General features: G+C 36.4%; 1 protein-coding gene and 2 non-coding genes across 6 annotated transcripts in view; 1 reads left to right on the top strand and 2 right to left on the bottom strand.

Annotated features, from left to right (window-relative positions):
• The window catches only part of Efa6 (Exchange factor for Arf 6), a 593,207-nt gene that overhangs the window by 42,888 nt on the left and 528,375 nt on the right, over positions 1–21,944 (bottom strand). For 3 of the 4 annotated variants that reach the window (XM_069824534.1, XM_069824535.1, XM_069824537.1), the window contains exons 9-10: positions 20,188–20,416; positions 11,674–11,739 (exon numbers count right to left, since the gene is read on the bottom strand). In XM_069824534.1, the coding sequence (XP_069680635.1) occupies positions 11,674–11,739; positions 20,188–20,416 (295 nt within the window). The remainder of the gene's footprint in view (positions 1–11,673; positions 11,740–20,187; positions 20,417–21,944) is intronic. The other variant, XM_069824536.1, reaches the window with a different exon arrangement.
• TRNAN-AUU (transfer RNA asparagine (anticodon AUU)) lies at positions 1,315–1,387 on the top strand. Its single transcript has one exon. It is a non-coding gene; the product is annotated as a tRNA-Asn (tRNA).
• On the bottom strand, positions 9,483–9,555 carry TRNAN-AUU (transfer RNA asparagine (anticodon AUU)). Its single transcript has one exon. It is a non-coding gene; the product is annotated as a tRNA-Asn (tRNA).

Genomic DNA, 21,944 nt, shown 5'->3' with positions numbered 1-21,944 from the left:
TTAAAAGATGGGAGTTTCCATATATGACAATCAACAATTGTCCTTTCAAATTCCTGTGATAGTAACTCATCAATCCTCACTAGTCCCTTTACTGACTTTTAGGATGATTCTATAACCCTTATTAACTTCTCATTCTTTCCTCTCTTCCTCAATTTGATCTTCTGCTACTTGATTTTTATTTGTCGGGGACACATGATGGTTCTTGTGCATCAGAAGCCCGTAAATACTACAAAACAACTAGTAGCACTAATTGCCACTGCTACAGGTGATGTCCGAAATCAAGCATACAAAGTGTTCTTCAGTGTCCAATGGTCTGTGGTGCGACAATCTGAGCTGTGTAATCAAGGCAATGGCGGACACTTTGAACACTTATTGTGAGATACCTTCCAGTATATTTGAATAAAACTGATTGTTCAATTATACTGTCTTCTCTTCTTTAGACAGCCTGTGTTTAAGAGCCCAAACCACTACAGTATTTTTTAAATTCCTCCAGGTTACGCAATATCGAACTTAGCATTATGTACCACCTAAATTATCCATCAGGGACACCATGTGTCTTACTTAAAATGATCGTCCAGATCCAACCTATCATCCCTTAAAAATTCTGTACTTATTTTTGAAACACCCTGTACATTTATTTTCAAAGTTGAATAGTGACAAAGATAACTGTGCAAGAAAAGTTAGAATTTCTTGTGGTTCTAGGCATTATAGATCCATCTACGTAAAGATTAATTTTTTCGCAAATCTAGTCTTTCAGGTAAGGCTCCCTGTAAAGCAGATTTGAATAATTTCAAGGGAAAAATTGTTCCGAGGCCGGGTATCGATCCCGGGGCCTCTGGTTGAACGTACCAGCGCTCTACCAACTGAGCTACCCGGGAACTCCATCCGGCACTGTCTCAACTTTTCCCTTTATATCCACACAACTCGCGTGGGCTGACGAAACGCCAGAGACCCACATCGAGTGCACACAATCTCTGTGTGACTTGGAATTGTGGTTTTCTGTTAACGTACACAGTGATGTATATATATGCAAATCTAGTCTTTCAGGTAAAGCTCCCTGTAAAGCAGATTTGAATAATTTCAAAGGAAAAATTGTTCCGGGGCCGGGTATTATTATTCAAATCTGCTTTACAGGGAGCTTTACCTGAAAGACTAGATTTGCATAATATATACGTCACTGTGTACGTTAACAGAAAACCACAATTCCAAGTCACACAGAGATTGTGTGCACTCGATGTGGGTCTCTGGCATTTCGTCAGCCCGCGCGAGTTTTGTGGATATAAAGGGAAAAGTTGAGATGGTGTCGGATGGAGTTCCCGGGTAGCTCAGTTGGTAGAGTGCTGGTACATTCAACCAGAGGCCCCGGGTTCGATACCCGGCCCTGGAACAATTTTTCCCTTGAAATGATTAATTTTTTCGTCCTACAGAATACGTCTGTTACGGTAACAATTAATATTAGAGGAGAAAAATTTGCTCCGGCGCCGGGGTTCGAACCCAGGTCCTTGGTTCTACGTACCAAGCGCTCTAACCATTAAGCTACGCCAAAGTTCAATCCACAACACCAGATCGAATCCCTTTCCTCCTGTGTTTTTCCCTATTAATTGTTAGCATAACAGATGTATTCTGTAGAACCAAAAGATTAATCTTTACGTAGATTCTTCGAGCAACAGTACATATTACTGTGGAATCCCGGCCACCAAGTCACTCAATTGAGTGCGCTCCTTGTATAATGGCAGTTGACTTAATATAAAAATGTAAACATACGTCTAACTTGGAGTCAGGCCATAAAGGGAAAAACACTGGAGGAGAGGGATTCGATCCGGTGCTGTGGATTGAACTTCGGTGTAGCTCAGTGGTTAGAGCACTTGGTACATAGAATCAAGGACCCGGGTTCGATCCCCGGCGCCAGAGCGAATTTTTCTCCTCTAATATTAATTATAGATTCAACTAAGTCATTCTTGGTGGTTCTTTGGTTACCATGGTGACTGTTGGATCCATGATCATTGGTTCAAACCTGACCGAGAGCAATGGATTTTATAAGGTGATAAAATCTTTAGCATGGCTTCTATTGGGAGAGAAATAAAGCAGGGAGATCAGTGTGGTAGATTTACGGGATTTAAAATAACTCAGATAGAAGGCTTCTGCCAAATTCGTCGTCATTTCTCCCCCCACATTGAATTTTTATGCTGAATAATCTTTACAACTGAAAATAAGTTAAATAAAATGCGTCGCCCTTGCCCCAATCACCACCATTACTACAATATGATCAAAGAACGGATTTTTACATACTAAAAGCTAATATTTCAACTAGCTATAGTTATAAACTAGCCAGTAATACCCCGTCTGACATAAATAATACCACTGGTTTTGAAAGTGGTAGCCAATTGTAGCGAATGACACAACTCCACATCTTCATTCTTTAATTGACGAAGTCTTAAGGTACGGTCACACATCGCTAGTTTTTCTGCACAAGTTTTGTACTGCAGCTGCAAAAGTTGCGTGTCGCGTTCACATGTAAGCCAAGAGTAGCGCGCCGCACGCTACTTTTCGTGCTGCGCAACCCGAGTGCAGCAAAAGTTGCAACTGGAGGTTGCGAGTCTGTTCACACACAAGGCGCTACTTTTGTAGCCGCAGTCATGCTGCAGGTTTCCATCTCCGTGTTAACTTCTCAATATACATTTTGTGGTTATGTTCGCATTATTAAGAAGCTCATGCGAAAGCTTACTTATCTATTATTTGCTTTTCTCTCCTAACTAGTATTCAGAAATTGGCATTATTTTTACTATAAAGCTTTTAAAAACGCCTATATACTTAAATGATAACCAACAGCATAATATTCACGTAATCAATGTTGGCAACCCTCCTGTTTGAATTATATCGTCAGCAAATATGCTCAGACTGTGTTGTGTATTTAATAACTGTTACAAATAATTTATTTTCATCACATCTAACACTAAAATATATCCAAACAATAAAAGTATCTTGGCACATTTGGGTGATAACACTGGTCGCAACCGCAGCAAAAGTTTCAACAAAACCGATATTAAAAATGCTGCGGCTGCAACCCTGAGAATCCTGTTCACATATCGCTACTTCTAAGCTGCGCGCAGTATGAAAAGGTACCGGGCAGCAGGTTTGGCAGCCGCTACTTTTCGAGTTGCACCGTTGTTCACACGTCGCAGTACAAGAGTTGCGCAGTTTTTTGTACTGCAGCGCTGCAAAAGTAGCGACGAGTGACCGTACCTTTATGTTGACAATATCACTATGCCAATGTTACTAATCAAAAGAATGGAAGATAAGACTATGATCGTGTTTCTGCTAGCATCTCTCTATTGGTAGAAACTACATTCTTTTGTACTGTCAGTTGCCAATAATCCTACCATTTTATATCCTTTCAGCTGAGAAGTAAACACTATGGAGTACTGAATTCCTCATTGCATTTCACTAAATAACATGTTACTATGCTGTTAACTGCTAAAATATCTTAAGTCTGAAAATAGGCACAGATTTTTCTCATTACCGCAAGTTGAAAGAAATGTTGAGAGAATAAAACTCTGACAGAAATTTTGATAGAAAAGATCTTAGACTTTCCAAAACACATCTTCGTTAGCAAGGTAAGTGCTATATGTCAAATAGTTACGTTTTTTTTTTATTTTTATTTGTGCTATTAGCATTTAATTCTTGTGGCAATGCATTATATGTTACAATTATTTTTGTAGGAATCATATCTATGTAATATTTTTCTCTTGGTTTATGATTTAGAGGCACTTCACTAGTGACCAGTTCGAGCAAAATCGAAAATATGGTAAGAAATTGCTTCATTGGAGCTATGTACAACAAGGAACATAATAGTTGAGCGACTCGAGTATTTTCTAAGTCAAAGCCAATGCGCAAGAAATGACTGCAGAAATATGTGGTGTGGGATTGAGAATTGTGCAAAGAATATTGTTAGTGAAGGAAAGAGAGTGTCATGTTACTGTAATGAACGGCTAAGATCATTATTGTCTTTTGATAATTTGAATTCTCTCCTGCGATATTTGTATTGCACGTGCGCGTGAAGTACGATGTGGCAATATTGTACGCTGCCTTGCTCTCTCTATCTGTCTCTATCAATGCAAACGCTAGCAGATTACCGCCTTCTGAATTGTCGTCGATTCTAGCCAGTTAAAGAAATGATACTTCTGAATAGTTCATTCTCTATTTACAATATTCTTTTACTCTTAAAACTAAAGAAGAAAGGTATTTTACAAACAACCTACAAATTAGTGTAACTTTGAAAATACTGAGATTAGGACAAATGTTTATATGGCATATTTTGTTCAGAATGTCTTCAGAAATAAGCTCAGTAAGTAACGGTAAATCCTCGTGAATCACCCTCCATGTTAGCTGATCATTGAAAGTTAAAGCGAACAGTTGTTACCATCTATATATATATATATATATATATAAATCGAACTGGTAATGGAAATTACGGGAAAACGGCTGAACAGATTTTAATAAATGACCCCTCATTTTGAAGTTTGGAACTCAAAGTTTTTCAGAAAAATAGTACTTTTCAGTGAAATGTCAATTTTTCAACATAATTTTCCTATTTTCCAAAATCCATCTGTCGTCAGTTTTGAGAACTAGCTAATTGCATTTCAGAATAAAACAAAACACACACTACAGTAAACAATATTACACGAAGGCCATGATCTGCAAGAATGCTGACATATTTAGAGCTCAAATTAAATTTGTTATTAAAAACTTAACTTACTAAAAATAATTTACAGGTTCGATTCTGTGGTGTGTAATTTTCTGGGTACAGCTGTGTATTGGATATTAAAAACTACAAAACTTGAGGTGGTTTGATGACATTATTACCGTTAGAAATGAAATATTATTGTAGTTAATGCCATGATGTGACTATTTTTCATTAATTTATACAGTGAAACCTCTCCTTACGGACACCCCCAAGATACGGACACTCCTCATATACGGACAGATTTTTATGTCCCAACTGAAATAATGTAGAAATAATGATAAATTTAACTCTCGTTTACGGACACTCTCAGACACGGACACGGACAGCTGTTTCACAGTCCTCAAGCTTGCTTTACCTCCTGACTGCGGACAGAACTTGGATTTCAAGACCTAATGTGTTACAAAAATGGAAAATTTAGTTTTGAGAACTGTACAGACATTCCTTAATATGAAAGAAAACAATAAGGGTCCCGTAGGCTACCACTAGCCCAACCGGCTACCCATTGTTAACTGGAAGAGGGTGGATAAATAAAATCATAAAATTTAACCTGTCTGATGGGTCCAAGATTTCTGCGATTGTGAAATTGTATTCGACACATGATAGGGTTAGTAGGATTATTCTCTTCACTTCAATCAGTTGTTCTGTTTCGAGAGACATGGCACCTGAACGTAAAGGTTAAGTTGAAAACTATAAATTACAGTACAGCATATCTGTAGATCTAGAATAAAATTGTATGACACAGTACTGTTTTTTTCTTCTTCGGTCTTATCTACTGTAGTTAAAAGTTGCAAAGAATTTACTGTAGTACAGTAGACTGTATTTAGAATTAAACTACAGTAATACATTTCATTTAAAGCGTGAAGGGATACATAATGCATGTTATAAATTTACTTTCAGATTGGGGAGCCTCCCTCCCAATAAAGGACACCTCCCAGATGTGGACAGATTGTTACGTCCCTTCGATGTCCGTAAATGAGAGGTTTCACTGTACATATTAATACTATATTTATGATATGAAAGTGAAACGTTTTGGGGTTATATAAGTAGATGTAGAGAATAACTTAAATTAGATTTTGATTTCTATATTTTACTGAGTGGCGGCTATATAGATGAAAGCTATAAAACTTACGTAAGATAATAATATTATTAAAAATCAAATATTTTTATAGTTATTAATCAAGTGGGGTTGGGTCTTTTTCATATATTTAATGGTGGTGTAGTGTAGATATTTATATGCGTGGTTCTCTTCAGTATTGGCTTGAGAGAGAGTACCGTAAACTGGGGTAAAGAGGATCACATGTGGTAAATTGGATCATATGTGTATTGTTAGATAAGTCAGTGCCACATGGATCACACATGCAAAGAAAAGTATTTTTAGTGGCATTTATAGAAGAAAGGTTTTCTTCGCATGTGTGATCCATGTGGCGCTGACTTATCTAAGCAATACACATATGATCCACTTTACCACATGTGATCCTCTTTACCCCAGTTTACGGTATCTTTCATTATTATGGAAGCAAATAACTTTCAGAATGTCAGGTATTCTTCATTGAAAATAAATCTGAAAAATGTTTATTTGAACGTCTAATGAACTTAGTTTGCAGTATCTGCTGCACAAGCCACTAGTTTTAATTTATTCTTCACATAATGGTCGCACCGTATATTTTGACGCAAAAAAAAAAAAACGAAGTTTATGCGATGAAATACGGTATACAGATTCAATTTGCTCAAATATCATATTTTATTTTAATTTCACTTCCAGTTTAACAAATTCTCTCTTTCTTACGTGCAACACTTAAAGGAGAAGAAAAGCATGCTTCTCTGTTAGTTGATGAAATGGTTATATCCCCAAATTTAGAGTATTACAATAATTTTGATATCATTGATAAATCTATATCACATCAGGGTTAAAAGCAGAAGTGAAGTGCTTGCAACTCATGCTCTTGTGTTTATGTTGGCTGATGTAACAACTCACTGGAAAAAGACAGTAGATGCTGGAGAAATGGAAGACAAAATATCTGCTTTAGTCACAAAGAGCAATGACATCGATATCACTGTTCAAGCTACTGTGTCTGACATGGCGTCACAAAATCGCAGTGTAATCAGCTTGTGTAACATTGCAGTTGTACAACAGTGGGAAATAATTAACTACTATAGGCATCCTTGCCTTTTATTATGATAAATGTATGTGCTGTCAAGCTTGTTGTTCACAGTGGTGTTAGGTGTAGACTCCAAAATTGCTCCTTACTTGACAGAAAGCTTCCTCAATCCTCCTCATTTTGAAAAAAATGAATGTCCCCTCTGCATTGACAGCCTTCGATAATGATGTGGTTGCAGAAAGAAATACTGTATATTGAAACAGAAAATTGATGAGAAGTATTATACAACTGCTCGGTTTAAAAACAAAATCTTCAAATGGTTTACATTAATGATTGCTAGGAACCAGAAACTAGCTCTTTCTCCCATGACGAAAATATTTAATTCTTAAATGACTCCATATTCTTAGAAACATTACAGTAGGAAGAAAAGTGCTTGGAAGCCTTTTCAGTGTAGATTCTTTTAAACCACTCAGACAGCTACTGATTTTCAAAACTTCTATACAAATGACAATTTTAGGTATGTATCACTAGAATATCTTAGTCATGAAGCTTTAGAGAACTTGTTTTCAGTTGTTAGATTCATTCATTCATTCATAGTTCATGGCAAGTCTACCACTGCAAACTCAGAATTCTCCGGACTTCCCTCTTTTCTGCCTTCCTCTTAGTCTCTGCATACGATTAACATATCTTAATGTTGTCTTACTTACTTACTTGTGGCTTTAAGGAACCGGAGGTTCATAGCTGCCCTCACATAAGCCCGCCATCGGTCCCTATCCTGAGCAAGATTAATCCACTCTCTACAATCATACCCCATCTCCCTCAAATCCATTTTAATATTATCCTCCCACCTACGTCTCGGCCTCCCCAAAGGTCTTCCAACTACACTCTATATGCATTTCTGGACTCTCCCATATGTGCTACATGCCCTGCCTATCTCAAAAGTCTAGATTTAATGTTCCTAATTATGTCAGGTGAAGAATACATTGCGTGCAGTTCTGTATTGTGTAACTTTCTCCATTCACGTGTAACTTCACCCCTCTTAGCCCCAAATATTTTCCTAAGCATCTTATTCTCGAACACTCTTAACCTCTGTTCCTTCCTCTCTCAAAGTGAGAGTCCATGTTTCACAAATATACAGAACAACCGGTAATATAACTGTTTTATAATTTCTAACTTTCAGCTTTTTTGAGAGCAGACTGAATGACAAAAGCTTCTCAGCCGAATAATAACACGCATTTCCCATATTTATTCTGCGTTTAATTTTCTCTTGAGTGTCATTTCTATTTGTTACTGTTGTTCCAAGGTATTTGAATTTTTCTACCTCTTCAAAGGATAAATTTCCATTTTGGATTATATTCTGGTCACGAGACGTTATCATATACTTTGTTGTTTTGGGTTTTACTTCCAAATCTATCTTCTTAGAGTCAACGGCAATTCAGAGGGCGGTTGTCTGCTAGCGTTTGCATCGAGAGAGACAGATAGAGAGAGCAAGGCAGTGTACAACATTGCCACATCGTACTTCATGAGCACGTGCAATACAAATAGCACAGGAGAGAATTTAAATTATCAAAAGACAATAATGACCTAAGCCGTTGATTACTGTAAGCATGACACCAAACAAACCCTCTTTCCTTCAATAACAATATTCTTTGCATGGTTCTCAATCCCACACCACACACTTCTGTAGTCGTGTGTTGCATGTTGGCAACGTTGCAGTCAGCATCAAGATGGCCGGCAGCGTTCTGCTCGTTAACGTTTTTAAAATAATGATATACCTTAAACACTATTTTCCGCGCCTGCCTGTTCAATACTTGTCTTTTCACAGTCTCTTCTTCCATTTATTTATCTTACACGTACACAGTAAATGTTAGTTTTACTTATTCACTGTATTGAAACACTCGCACGTGAATAAACGAACTTGGGAAGTGTTTGTTATAGACTGATTCCGATTGGTTCTACTGTACAAGCTTGCGACGTCACATACCAGAAATGCTACAGCGCATATAGAAGCTAACCGCCTTCCGAAATGCCGTCTAGTCTAGTTACCTCAAATAAAATTCCCGTGTTTTCCCTAATCATTTGTGGATTTTCTTCTAACATATACACATCATCCTCATAAACAATCAACTGATGCAATCCATTCAATTTTAAACCCTCTCTGTTATCCTGAACTTCCTAGTGGCATATTCTACAGCAAAGTTAAAAAGCAAAAGTAATAATACATTTCCTTGCTTTAGCCCACAGTGAATTGAAAAGCATCAGACAGAAACTGGCCTATACGGACTCTGCTGTACATTTCACTGAGACACATTTTGTCTATCATCTAATAGCTTTTTCTGCCTAAAATTTTCTCCCATTCACCATTTCTTCCAGATTAAGGAATCCTGTTCCAGGACCTCTTGAGTTCAAGGTGCCACTACGTTCAATAAGATTCTCGCAATGAGATCAAACCTAAACATGGCAGTTATGTAGTTAGTAAGTACCATGCCTAATAAAGATATTTTAACAATGAAACTGCCACAGATAGTTGTGAACATGATGTTGAACTAAATGATCTTGATTTGTCCCTTGATTTAACCACATATGATACTGACCAATGATGAGCAACCATCATTGCATTAATTTCGAGGGAAAAATTGTTCCAGGGCCAGGTATCGAACCCGGGACCTTTGGTTTAATGTACCAACGCTCTACCAACTGAGCTACCCGGAACTCTGCCAGACACCGATCCAATTTTTCCCTCTATATCCACAGACCTCAAAGTGGGCTGACAACCATCAAGCAACCAACGTTGAGTACACATTTAACTCTGTGTGACTTAAATTGTGGCTTTCTGTTAACGAACAGTGACGTGTATTATGCAAATCAAGCTTTCAAGTATAACTCCCTGTAAAGTTGATTTGAATAATTTCGAGGGAAAAATTGTTCTGGGGCCAGGTATCGAACCCGGGACCTTTGGTTTAACGTACCAATGCTCTACCAACTGAGCTACCCGGGAACTCTACCAGACACCGATCCAATTTTTCCCTCTATATCCACAGACCTCAAAGTGAGCTGACAACCGTCAAGCAAGTTAAAGTCACACAGAGTTAAGTGTGCACTCAACGTTGGTTGCTTGACGCCTGTCAGCCCACTTTGAGGTCTGTGGATATAGAGGGAAAAATTGGATCGTTGTCTGGTAGAGTTCCCGGGTAGCTCAGTTGGTAGAGCGTTGATACGTTAAACCAAAGGTCCCGGGTTCGATACCTGGCCCCGGAACAATTTTTCCCTCGAAATTATTCAAATCAACTTTACAGAGAGTTATACCTGAAAGCTTGATTTGCATCATTGCATTATGTCACTGGATGTGATTGATAGTGCATGTTTGTCACAGCTGGTCAGAGATTACAATGATATATCCGTTAAGCATATCAGCATACTAAAAGAACTGGAACAGTATGGTTAAACTGGCAATTCAGTATTGCTATCATTGAAAGCATATCAGTTTTTCTGTATAGTGGAAGTGTTCTTTAGAAGATATCAAGTCAAATTACTGAGATATTAAATCAAATTAAATGATATCAAGTGTTGTAATGTTAAACTCTATGTTGAATGTACCAAGTTGCCATAAGATATTACACCAAGTTTATTGCTTATTCAGCGGTTCTCAATCTATGGTACGTGAGCCACTGCTAGGTGGTACTTATTTCTTTTTATATACAGGTGAATCAAAAGTCTGGAACCATATAAATATCTCCCATATGCTTGATTTTCGATTACTATAGGTGTTACCAGTATTTGTAAGACAAAATGCTCTACTAGTGACACATTCGATTCTAGCCCTCAGCTTTCTCAAAAGCCGCTATTTTGGATGCAACTTTGAAATTTTAAATGAAAAGGGGGTCATGTAGGTACTCAAAATCATGTGAAAAAAAATGGTGCAATCTGTTTTGAGATATCTCTAATCGTTTTCAAGTTATTTAAAGATAACTGTCATAATGACACAAACATTAGTTACTGCATCTACAGACATTTTGTAACATGGTACAGTACTAAGGAGGCTTTGAAAAAGATATTTTTATCCAATTCTGGTAATTAACTTTTCCTGCTTTACTGTTTGGTTAACCTGTAACAGTTTCAATGCAATGTTGCGATTATTATAGAATTGTGATTTTGCTAAGCAATTTGACGGACATACCTATTCAATTATTGACTCTTGAAAGTTTAATACATAACAAATTTATATGGTGTTTCCATGTCAATTTGGTGTCCAATGTAATCCCTAATAATTTTAGTTATGTTTGAGTGTTCTCAGTAGTATCCCTTAATGAAAACAATATATTCTGTGATTTCTTTAAATTTAGACGAAAATTGTTAGCCTGAAACTACTTTGCTGCTTCACTATGTGCATTTTTTATTGTTCCAATTAGAACATTTAGGTTATTATTTGATGACTAAAGAGTTGTATCATCCGCAAATAACACTGAATTAGTACTTATATTATCAGGCAAGTCATTTACTATTATTAAGAGTAAGAAAGGTCCTAAAACAGATCCCTGAGGCACACCACTTGAAGCAATAAAGACATTCCTTAAAACCAGAACGTATTTTACATTGAAGAAATGAAATACCCGCGGATTAAATGCCTCTATATCTGATTTAAAATCCAGCAGGAGCATAAAATGTTGCACATTCATATTCATTTTGTTCACTACAAAAATTCCATTACAGAAATAATGCAGATATTTCAATTTATTATTAATCTTGAATACACAACTTTTAACACTACATCACTTAGGAAAAAACATATATATTACTTTCACGTGTTAATTTTAACTAAGTTTAAAATACCTTAGTTGACTAGTTTCGGCTTGGGAGCCATCTTCAGAACTGCGTGGTCCTTGCGTCTTCCAGTGTCTTCATACACAATATAGAACAGACATACATACTAAACAAAAACAACAACATACGCAGACAACATCACATCGTCACCTGAATGCAAGAACTAGGTAACTCGAAATTTGCGTTTTTTTAGTTATCTCTGTTATATCATAGCAAAAATCGCACAGAATGTAATGCAAGAACTAAACGACATTTCATATAAGTTGAGAGGATGCGAAAGCATTTCTTTCCCCTTCTATTTGCCCTGAGTTCGTCCGTAACAGGGTGGTAGCTGTTATTTCTTATACCTGCACCACCCAAGTTGTACACACAAGAGAATAAAATATTAAATAAAGTACATAAGTGATTATAAAATACAGTGACAGATGTTCGACAATTACATGGTTGACTATTTTCAGTGTCATGCAAATCTAGTCTTTCAGGTGAAGCTTCCTGTAAAGCAGATTTGAATAATTTCAAGGGAAAAATTGTTCCGGGGCCGGGTATCGATCCCGGGACCTCCAGTTGAACGTACCAGCGCTCTCCCAACTGAGCTACCCGGGAAATCCACCCGACACCGTCTCAACCTTTCCCTTTATATCCACACAACTCGAGTGGGCTGATGCAACACCAGAGACCCCACATCGATATTGTGTGGATATAAAGGGAAAGGTTGAGAAGGTGTCGGGTGGATTTCCCGGGTAGCTCAGTTGGGAGAGCGCTGGTACGTTCAACCAGAGGTCCCGGGATCGATACCCGGCCCCGGAACAATTTTTCCCTTGAAATTATTCATATTTAGTGTCGTTCTTACAATATTTTCAACTAATAATTATAATAATGAATGTTAGTTTATATTACAAGGTCAGGGTGGAGTGACACAGTGCAGATTGCCCCATTGTGTATGCTATAGAGTAGCAACTAGTGGTGAAGAAAACATTTATCTTCTGCTCTGAGTAGCTTTTTAATGTGCCAGTTGGTATAAACAGCAATAAAATGAAATACAAACGCTTAGTATAGACTTTCGAAATATAGATTATCAGTAAACATTTTCAATAATATAATTTTTCACTATGTTAAAAGTCAATTAGTCGAATGTTAGTAAGATGGACAGTAGCATCTTCCCCTTCACTGATGGTTGAGAGTGTGAGTAGAGGGGAAGGCCTATCAACCAAACTGAAATGGGGATTAGGTAACTGATCAAACGATACCAGCGACATCTATTTTCCAATGTAACAAATAGGTAAAAGAAAACGAGACATATTCCTTAGTGCAATAAATAAGTAAATAAGAAATATCTCAAAATAAGAAAAGTTGAGTTACCTAGTTCTTGCATTCAGGTTACGATATATTGGCAGAGATACGTAGACGATATACTAACACTACACAAAGGAAACAAAAGACAGATTCAAAACCTACATCAACACATAAACAAAATACGTCCAAAGCTACACTACACATTAGAAATCGAAAACAACAAATCCATAAACTTCCTGGACATCACAATAACAAAAGTAGATAACAAACACACCTTCAAAATCTATAGAAAACCCACAACAACCATCACATACATACACAACACATTCAATCACTCAACATAACACAAACATGCTGCATTTCGGGCCATGGTACACAGACTACTCAACATACCAATGAGCCAGCAAGACTAAAAAGAAATAAATACCATCAAATATATAGCAACATCGAAGTAAATTAACAGCAGTGGAAATGAAATATCTTAGAAGAACTGTAGGAAAGACCAGAAGAGATAGGATAAGGAATGACAGGATAAGAGAAGAAGTTAAACTGAGAAAAGCATTAACAGAGGTGATTAATGAAAGGCAGTTGAAATGGTTTGGGCATGTATATCGTATGGGAGAGGAAAGGAAGGTTAAACAGGTGATGGAAATGAGAGTGGAAGGAAGAAAGAGAAGAGGAAGACCAAGGATTAAATGGGAGGATACAATAGAAAGAATAGGCCAACAGAAAGGAAAAACAATGGTAGAGATGAAGAGAATGTGTAGAGACCGGGAAAAATGGATGAAATGGACAGAGAGAGGCGAACCCGACGCTTAGCAGCAGAAGAAGAAGACAAATATATAACACAAGAAAATGGATACAACCCTAATATAATAAAAAAAAAAAATAATTACAAGAAAATAGGAACACAACAAAAACACAAGAACACAAAAAATACATCACACTAGCATACGAAAACAAAAACACACACAAAATCGCATCTTCACTCAAGAAATTAAACTACAACATCGCATACAGAACACAAAACATTCTACAAAAGCATCTCAACACACAAACAAACAAATACAATCTCACAGGTATATACCTATCTCGATAACAGATTTAATTTTGACAAACATGTAGATTACATTACAGAGAAATGCACTCCGATAATAAACATGCTAGCAAGAGTAGCTAAACTCAAATGGGGTCTAGAACATCGGGCACTAAAAACCATATACATGGGTGCAATTGAACCAGTACTAACATATGGCGCACCGATATGGGAGAAGGCCTTAACAAAACAAAACAACTTAAGGAAATATCAACGTGTTCAAAGACTAATGAACATAAAAATAGCGAAGGCATTTAGAACACTTTCATATGACGCCTCATGTGTAATAGCAGGAGTTCTTCCAATTCGTCTAGTCATAGAAGAAAAGGTCAGAATTTATAGAGCCACCCACAAAAACATGGAGTACGATGCACCTCTGGAAGTGATTCACTGGCCACACCCAGCTGAAGAACCACTCATAAGAGCGGCTATGGAGGATACGGCAAACAAAATAGATATATACACGGATGGAAGTAAAATCGGAGGAAAAGTTGGAGCTGCTGCGGTCATAATCCAAAACGACATGGTCATCCACCGATCCAAATACAAACTGCATGAAAAATGTTCTAACAATCAGGCAGAACAAATAGCAATCTTGAAGGTACTACAACACATTGAGAATGTAGAAATAACAGAAGAAACAGAGAATATTGCAGTAGTTAACACAGACAGCAAAGTGACACTGGACACTTTACAGAACAAGAATAAACATAATCCAATAATTGAAAATATAAAGAGAGAATTGAAAAAATTGGAGAGACAGCAATGGACAGTTCTCTTTAGGTGGGTGAAGGCCCATGTCGGAATAGTAGGGAATGAGATAGCTGACCGTCTTGCCAAACAAGCCGCCATAGAAGATGAAGGGGAAATAGCTTATAACAAAATACCGAGAGATACCATAGTAACAGAAGAGAGAGAAAAGACCTTAAGAAAATGGCAAGAGCAGTGGACTATCTCAACTAAGGTCGCAATAACGAAATCATTCTTCCCATCAATTAAAGATAGATTGAAGATAAATTTACCTGTCGGGGCAGAATTTACTTCTATTGTGACAGGTCACGGCTTCACAAGATCGTACCTTCACAGATTCAAGATTATTCCAACTCCAACGTGCCCTTGCAGACTAAAAGAAGAACAGACAGTCAACCATATACTACTAAGATGTGCCACACTGATAAAAGAAAGAAGAATCCTACGAGCTAGTATAATACGCACAGGTCAAACCTGGCCTCCACCTTTTGATCAGTTCACAACAGCATACCTCAAAAGCTTCAGAAAATTTATAAAATCCATAGAATTTGGCAAAATGTAACAGAATTGAAATTAGAAGTAATATTAACAATGATGGTAACCTAAAATATATAGAAGTACAATTAGGCAACACTTGTATCTATAAGAATTTCAACATCGCAATCAAAATTGTAAATATCTTGTTCTCATAAATTATGTAACTAATTATTGTAATATTTTATGTAAAGCATGTAGTATTACTCCAATGTAATGGAGCATGCTGATATACAAAAAAAAAAAAAAAAAAAAAAAAAAAAACCCCACGAACAGTCAAATCCGCAACACAACGATAGAACAAATAAAGGCAAAGATCAAACGTCTGCAGGACAATGGTTGGACTATTCACATAAACTGGGTGAAGGCACACGTGGGGCTGTACAGAAACGAAATAGCAGGCCAGTTGGCGAAGGAAGCTGCACAGGGAGACAGTGGGGAGGTAATATACAACAAAATCCCTAGAACTCACATCATTCGGGAAGCAGAGGAGAAAGGACTGCGCAGGTGGCAGGACCAATGGGAGAAGACAACCAAAGGAAATTCCAGCAAAGGGTTTTTCCCGGTAGTGCAGGAACGACTAAAACTGAGGATCCCACTTAATGGCCAAATCACAGCCATCCTATCCGGTCACGGTAAGACTAGGGATTACTATTACAGATTCAAAATTGCTGAAAGTACAAAGTGCAAGTGCGATCAACAAGAACAAACAGTGGATCATTTGATATATGAGTGTTCTTTACTCAACAGTGAAAGGGATGCATTAAAACTACGCATTAGACTAAAAGGAGGTCAGTGGCCGATAAGTAACTGCGATCTTGTCAAGGTCTACTTGAAAGAATTTCTAACATTTGTTACCAGAATCGACTTTGACAAACTTTAAGGCAAAATGACATTATTGGTTTTTATTATAACTAGAGGAATTGTAATGATAATTGTAATCGAAATGGTTCATTCGTAATCCTAATCCTAATTGTAATTCAAAGAGTTTAAAGTAGTTAAAGAATTGTAGGTAGTGTTACGATGTAACAGAGCATACAGTATTTAAAAAAATAAAAAAAACCACATGCAATAGCTGCAAAAGTCCTACATCGGACAGACAGGCAGATAATTTCAAACATGTAACAAAGAACGCATCACAGCCATAACCAAATCACATAACACTTCGACATATACAGAACACTTCACAAACTCCAGCCACATCTACAGCAACATAAATACAGACATGGAAATTCTACATATCCAACAGAAAAACCAGAAACTAAACGTACTAGAACAATACGAAATATACAGATACACAAAAACACACCCACAACAAATCCTCAACACACAACTGAACTTTAGAACACACACACTATTTGACTCCACACTACACAACACAAATGCACCTCCACCGGGGCAAAGACACCAGAAGACGCAAGGACCACAGCCGTTCTGAAGATGGCTCCCAAGCCGAAACTAGTCAACTAGCTATTTTAAACTTAGTTCAAATTAACACGTGAAAGTAATATATATATTTTATTCCTAAATTTATTATTATTATTTTGTATTTTTCTTCCTTTATTTGGAGGAGGGGCCACAAGGCTAGGACTGAAGTCTTACAAGGAGAGGACACGCTCTGTATATTACCGAATTAAATAAGATTGTGTGAGATGAAAGTATAAGAAGTACTGTTTAAAGTCATACCTGGTATGGGTGGCCAATGACCCCTCGTTTTGGAAATATTGGCTATTGTTTGTGACATACTTCCGTTTGGTGCTCAATAGGGAAGCATTAGGCTGTGTAACAGCATAGCCCATATGGTTGGATGCTGAGTTGTTATCCAGGCAACCTGAGTTCGAATCTTTACTGGTCCTATATTTTGTTCTTTTAATAATGATTAATATTGTGATCACAGTTATCTATTTACATACCTATATCATATTTCTCAATCTATTGAATGCTTCATCACGTTTTAAACAAATTATTAATTAACTAACATTGTACTGTAAAGGATAAACAATGAAATACTGCTCATGTAGGAAGGTAAGATGTGTCACTGGTGTTTGTTCTATTTCTGTAGCAGCTATTCCATTTCATTTTGTACCTGATTCATTATGATGTCATAAAAACACACAAAACATACAAATTTCCTGCACCATGCATAGCAAATGAAAGAAGGTTGTCCACAGTCACACACATTTTTCTGCTGCGAAACAGATATCCTTCACATTCACAAACACTTCTCGTTCATTTATCAATTTCGTTGCATACCACGCATATTTCAACATGGCTTTGAATATAGGAACTGACAACTGAAATTGAATTAAAATAATAATAATAATAATAATAATAATAATAATAATAATAATAATAATAGTAATGATAATAATAACAATAATAGTAGTAATAATAATAATAATAATAATAATAATAATAATAATAATAATAATAATAATAATATCAAGCTTTAAAAAATGAGAAGGCATTAGGTTTCGAACTCGGGTTGCCTAGATGACAACTCAGCATCCAACCACATGAGCTACGCCGTTACATAGGCTAATGCTTCCCTATTAGGCACCTAACAGAAGTATGTCATAAACAATAGCCAATATTTCCAAAACGAGGGGTCATTGGCCACCCATACCAGGTATGACTTTAAATAGTGTGTCTTGTACTTTCATGTCACAAAATCTGATTTAATTCGGTGATATACAGAGGGTGTCCTCTCCTTGTGAGTGGGTTCATCATATCTTACTGCTGTTATACTGTAGGTAGAATGCCTTCTAAAGTCTGAACTGTCGCGATATTGAAATAGAGAGTGACTATGAAATAATATAGAAAAATGGGACAACTACGAGAAAACTCTCAGAAACTTGGCTTTATCAACCACACATATAACTCTGCCATTGTTCCAGGATTCGAAACTGCAGCCACTGTAAGCAGTGCTTTGTCCAATGAATTAAGCAAGAAGTAGGTAGGAATTATATTAATAATACAATGAGCGGTAATTTGTAATGTGTGGTTTTTCAACAGTAATCTCAATAGACGTTTTGATTTATCTAGACAAAATCAAAAGTCGAGGGGATTTAATTGACTATTACACGATTAGAAGAAAGTTTATAAAGATTAGAAGGAATAAAGTACTCTAATACAATAAAACATTAATTGATTTACGAAAATACTGAACTGTCTTGAATATGTATTATTGTACCATCTCATCATTACAAATATTCCGCTAGATGACAGTAGTGTGTTATGATCAGCTGTTTTCTTGTTACCAGTTATGCAAACTATACAATCTTCATTGAACTCTATGGACGATTACTAGTTAAGAAGGCTTTGTTGATTCAGTTTCATTTTTATTAAAACAATTATCAATATAATATATTAAACAATCTCTGATATGTGACTATCCATAATCTCCTACAGCAGAAGCTATAACATAACCTAAATAATATAAACAAGATAAATGATAGAAAAGTTTTAATTAAGGACGGTGAAATAAACATGAATTATTTTAAAAGGTAAAATTATTAAAAGTACAATGTTGGCAAACAAGGAAACACTTGCTAGGGAGGTGATAAAAAATTGTAGGCTAAGCAGCATGATTAGTTGAAACATGTCCGTCCATACTGTTTTATTGGTCAAAAGTAGTGTGATGGTAATAAAAGTGTAATAGTCTCAATAATACTGTACATGCATAGTATAAATGGTTGTTGTAATATTGTTTAATATAGTACATTATACAACGTGCCTATAATGGTAGTAATTAAGACGCGAGTATGTTTATGAAACGAGTGCAAGCGAGTTTCATAATTTTCATACGAGCGACTTAATTACCATTATAGGCAAGTTTCATACGACTTTTTATGCTCGACCATATTTCTAACTTGAAATTATTCATAAATATTCATGTTATTCTTACCTAACTGGGGAGCGGAACTGACCTTGTGAAATATCTCGTAAATTGTGAGATGTGCGCAGACGCGAAAATATTGATTTTTTCCGAGCAACAAATGTCATTGACCTTGATATAATCTAGAGAGTAAAATAAACATTAATCTTGATATAACCTTGAAATTGATTTAGACATTGAAAAACGAGATGACAAATTGAATTTATTTGAATATTATTTACAATTAACGCTAATTATTATAGTAACAGAACATAACCTTCTGCGACAGTATTGGATTTCCAGCCTCCGTGATGTTTCACTAGTTGTCTTTCGATTGCATATCCGAGAATAATCGATACTTGCGCTTTCATATTGCTACAATAGTGTTTTCTGATTGGTGGAACACCTGAACTTTAATGAATAGGTGTACTTTAATGAGGTCCATTAAAGGGCTGCTACCAGGTGTATAATTACTACATTTCGGCATGGTCGAGCATAAACAAATAAATTACATAAAAACAATTTTAATCTTTTCAAAAATACCCGCTATGGCCTACCTATTGTCTTTTCTCTTCAACTTCCATAAGATGCCTTAATTGCGATAGGTTAAGTGAACATACTCGTAAAATGGCAGTGGTGACTGCATTAATCTACCAATAGAGTGGGACTTCAATCATGAGGAGAGAGTTGGAGAGTTTAAAACTATCAACCATGCAATTTTTCTGTGGGTAGGAAATAGCTCGTAAATTTTATCTGGTACTGTTTCATTGAGGATCAGATTCTTTTTATACAGGTATTATTACAGTAAGGGACCAACTGCTTTTCTTCACTTGGAATGAAAGTCATGCTAACACTGTTAAAAATCCATTGCTCTCAGGGTGAGTTTGAACCCTAAAACCTCAGACCGAATGGCATGCACTGGCAACCAAAAGACCAGAGAAGGGAATATCCGCTAATTTAAAGCTAGTGTCACCTCGTCTGGAAGAGATATTCCGCCTGATCTGCTGTCTGCAGCCGGAAGACGTGTTGTTTCTTGGTGTAGTCAGATGCTTTAGTGGCCAGAGCATGGTGTATCCGAATTGCATTGTGTAGATTATCACTTAACGCGCTTTTCCGAAATCCATGCTCATCTTTATGAAGGTATAGCACCATGTCACGCAGTGTACAGTAGAACATCTTCCATCCTCGTTTTCCAAATGGAGCTGTGAACAAAAAAAAAAGTGTTACGTGTACAAGAAAAAGACGATTCAATTTTGGTAATAATAAATCAAACCATAAACATCAAGTTCTGTTTGTTTACTTTCTCATCATATGAAGTAAATGTTTTCCCCAAAAATTATGCATACTTGATGTACTGTTGTTGTGCCATGACATGTCAGAGAAACATTCTAGGCGGAGAAATGGAGAAGCCACGGTGCATGTGCATAATATTCTTTATCATAGTATTTCAGGACTTCTCTCTGCCCTGCCTATAGTGAGGATCACATAAGAACAGTTCCCAAACAGCAAAATATTGCCGTCTTGTCAGTGTTGCCAACTGTTACCAGATATCACACGATCCTTCGTACTAAATGACTTATTTACTTATCGTACTTTATGTTGAAAGGTTATTCTAAATAATTCAATAATTTGTAACATGTTTTCGTAGGCAAACTATACGAGAAAGGGATCAACATGTCAAGTATTTTGTCTGGCATTACGAAATTCATTGGTTTGGCTAAACAACTGACTCATGAAACTTAACCTAAAAATGTATTTTGTTTGACCACATGAAATTATTAGTACTAACTCCGAAAACTTACCTGACTATAGTCTCGAATTATAACCACAACGCAACACATAAAATAACTATTATATATTAATATTAATACTGATATTATTTAATTATTAGTATGTTCAAATTTCACTAGCTTTCAGTAAGCGGCTCAGAAATTTAGTACAATTTCAATTTCATGGAACTCAGTACCCGACAAATATTGTCGATATTTGTCTCAGCTGCCAACATACCAGTTACAAAATCACTACCATTTGTAGTATTTGTCAGTATCGAAATTCGAAACGAAGTTGGCAAAAGAAAATTCAACCTGCAAGCTAGAAAATCACCACAATCCACTAGCATATGCAGTAATGGGGAAAAAATGGTTAGGTTTCACCCTTAGGGTACGAAGTAAGCTGACCCAGACTATAGAATATTTCTCGTGGCGTGACATCAGTAACATACGCTCCATATACTTCAAGTGTTCCCCTCTAGGATTGATGCTCTGTAACTGAAGATGCTTTGTTGCCACAGTATTCTTTTTGGTGCACTATGGGGTCTATGGAAGATGATATGAATAGTAAAAATATGATCATGACGATTAATGGAGCAATAGAGGAATGCCAGCGGCACCCCATGAAAAAGTACTACCTAGTATTGTCTTTGTCCACCACAAATTCCACTTGGACCCACCGGGAGTGTTAGCAGTGGTTCTGGTAAGGTACAGACAGACAGGCAGATTGCGTGCTTAAAACCAATGCATATTTCCGCAACAATCTACAAATCAGTTTTTTTTTGCAGCATCAGAATATTCTCTCTTAGACGAATGATCAAGTATCAAGCATTTGAACATTAAATTAAATAAATAAAAATATTTTTTCTCTATGATTATTATACTGAAAAAAAGTAAACAATGTCACTAATCTCACAGTAGGAATATTATAGATTATATTAATTTGTAAGTTGTTGATAGG

Source organism: Periplaneta americana, chromosome 4 (genome assembly GCF_040183065.1).
Source record: "Periplaneta americana isolate PAMFEO1 chromosome 4, P.americana_PAMFEO1_priV1, whole genome shotgun sequence".
Classification (NCBI taxonomy): Eukaryota; Metazoa; Arthropoda; class Insecta; order Blattodea; family Blattidae; genus Periplaneta; species Periplaneta americana.
The sequence above is the reverse complement of the archived record's forward strand: the minus strand, read 5'-3'. Positions and strand labels throughout refer to the sequence as shown.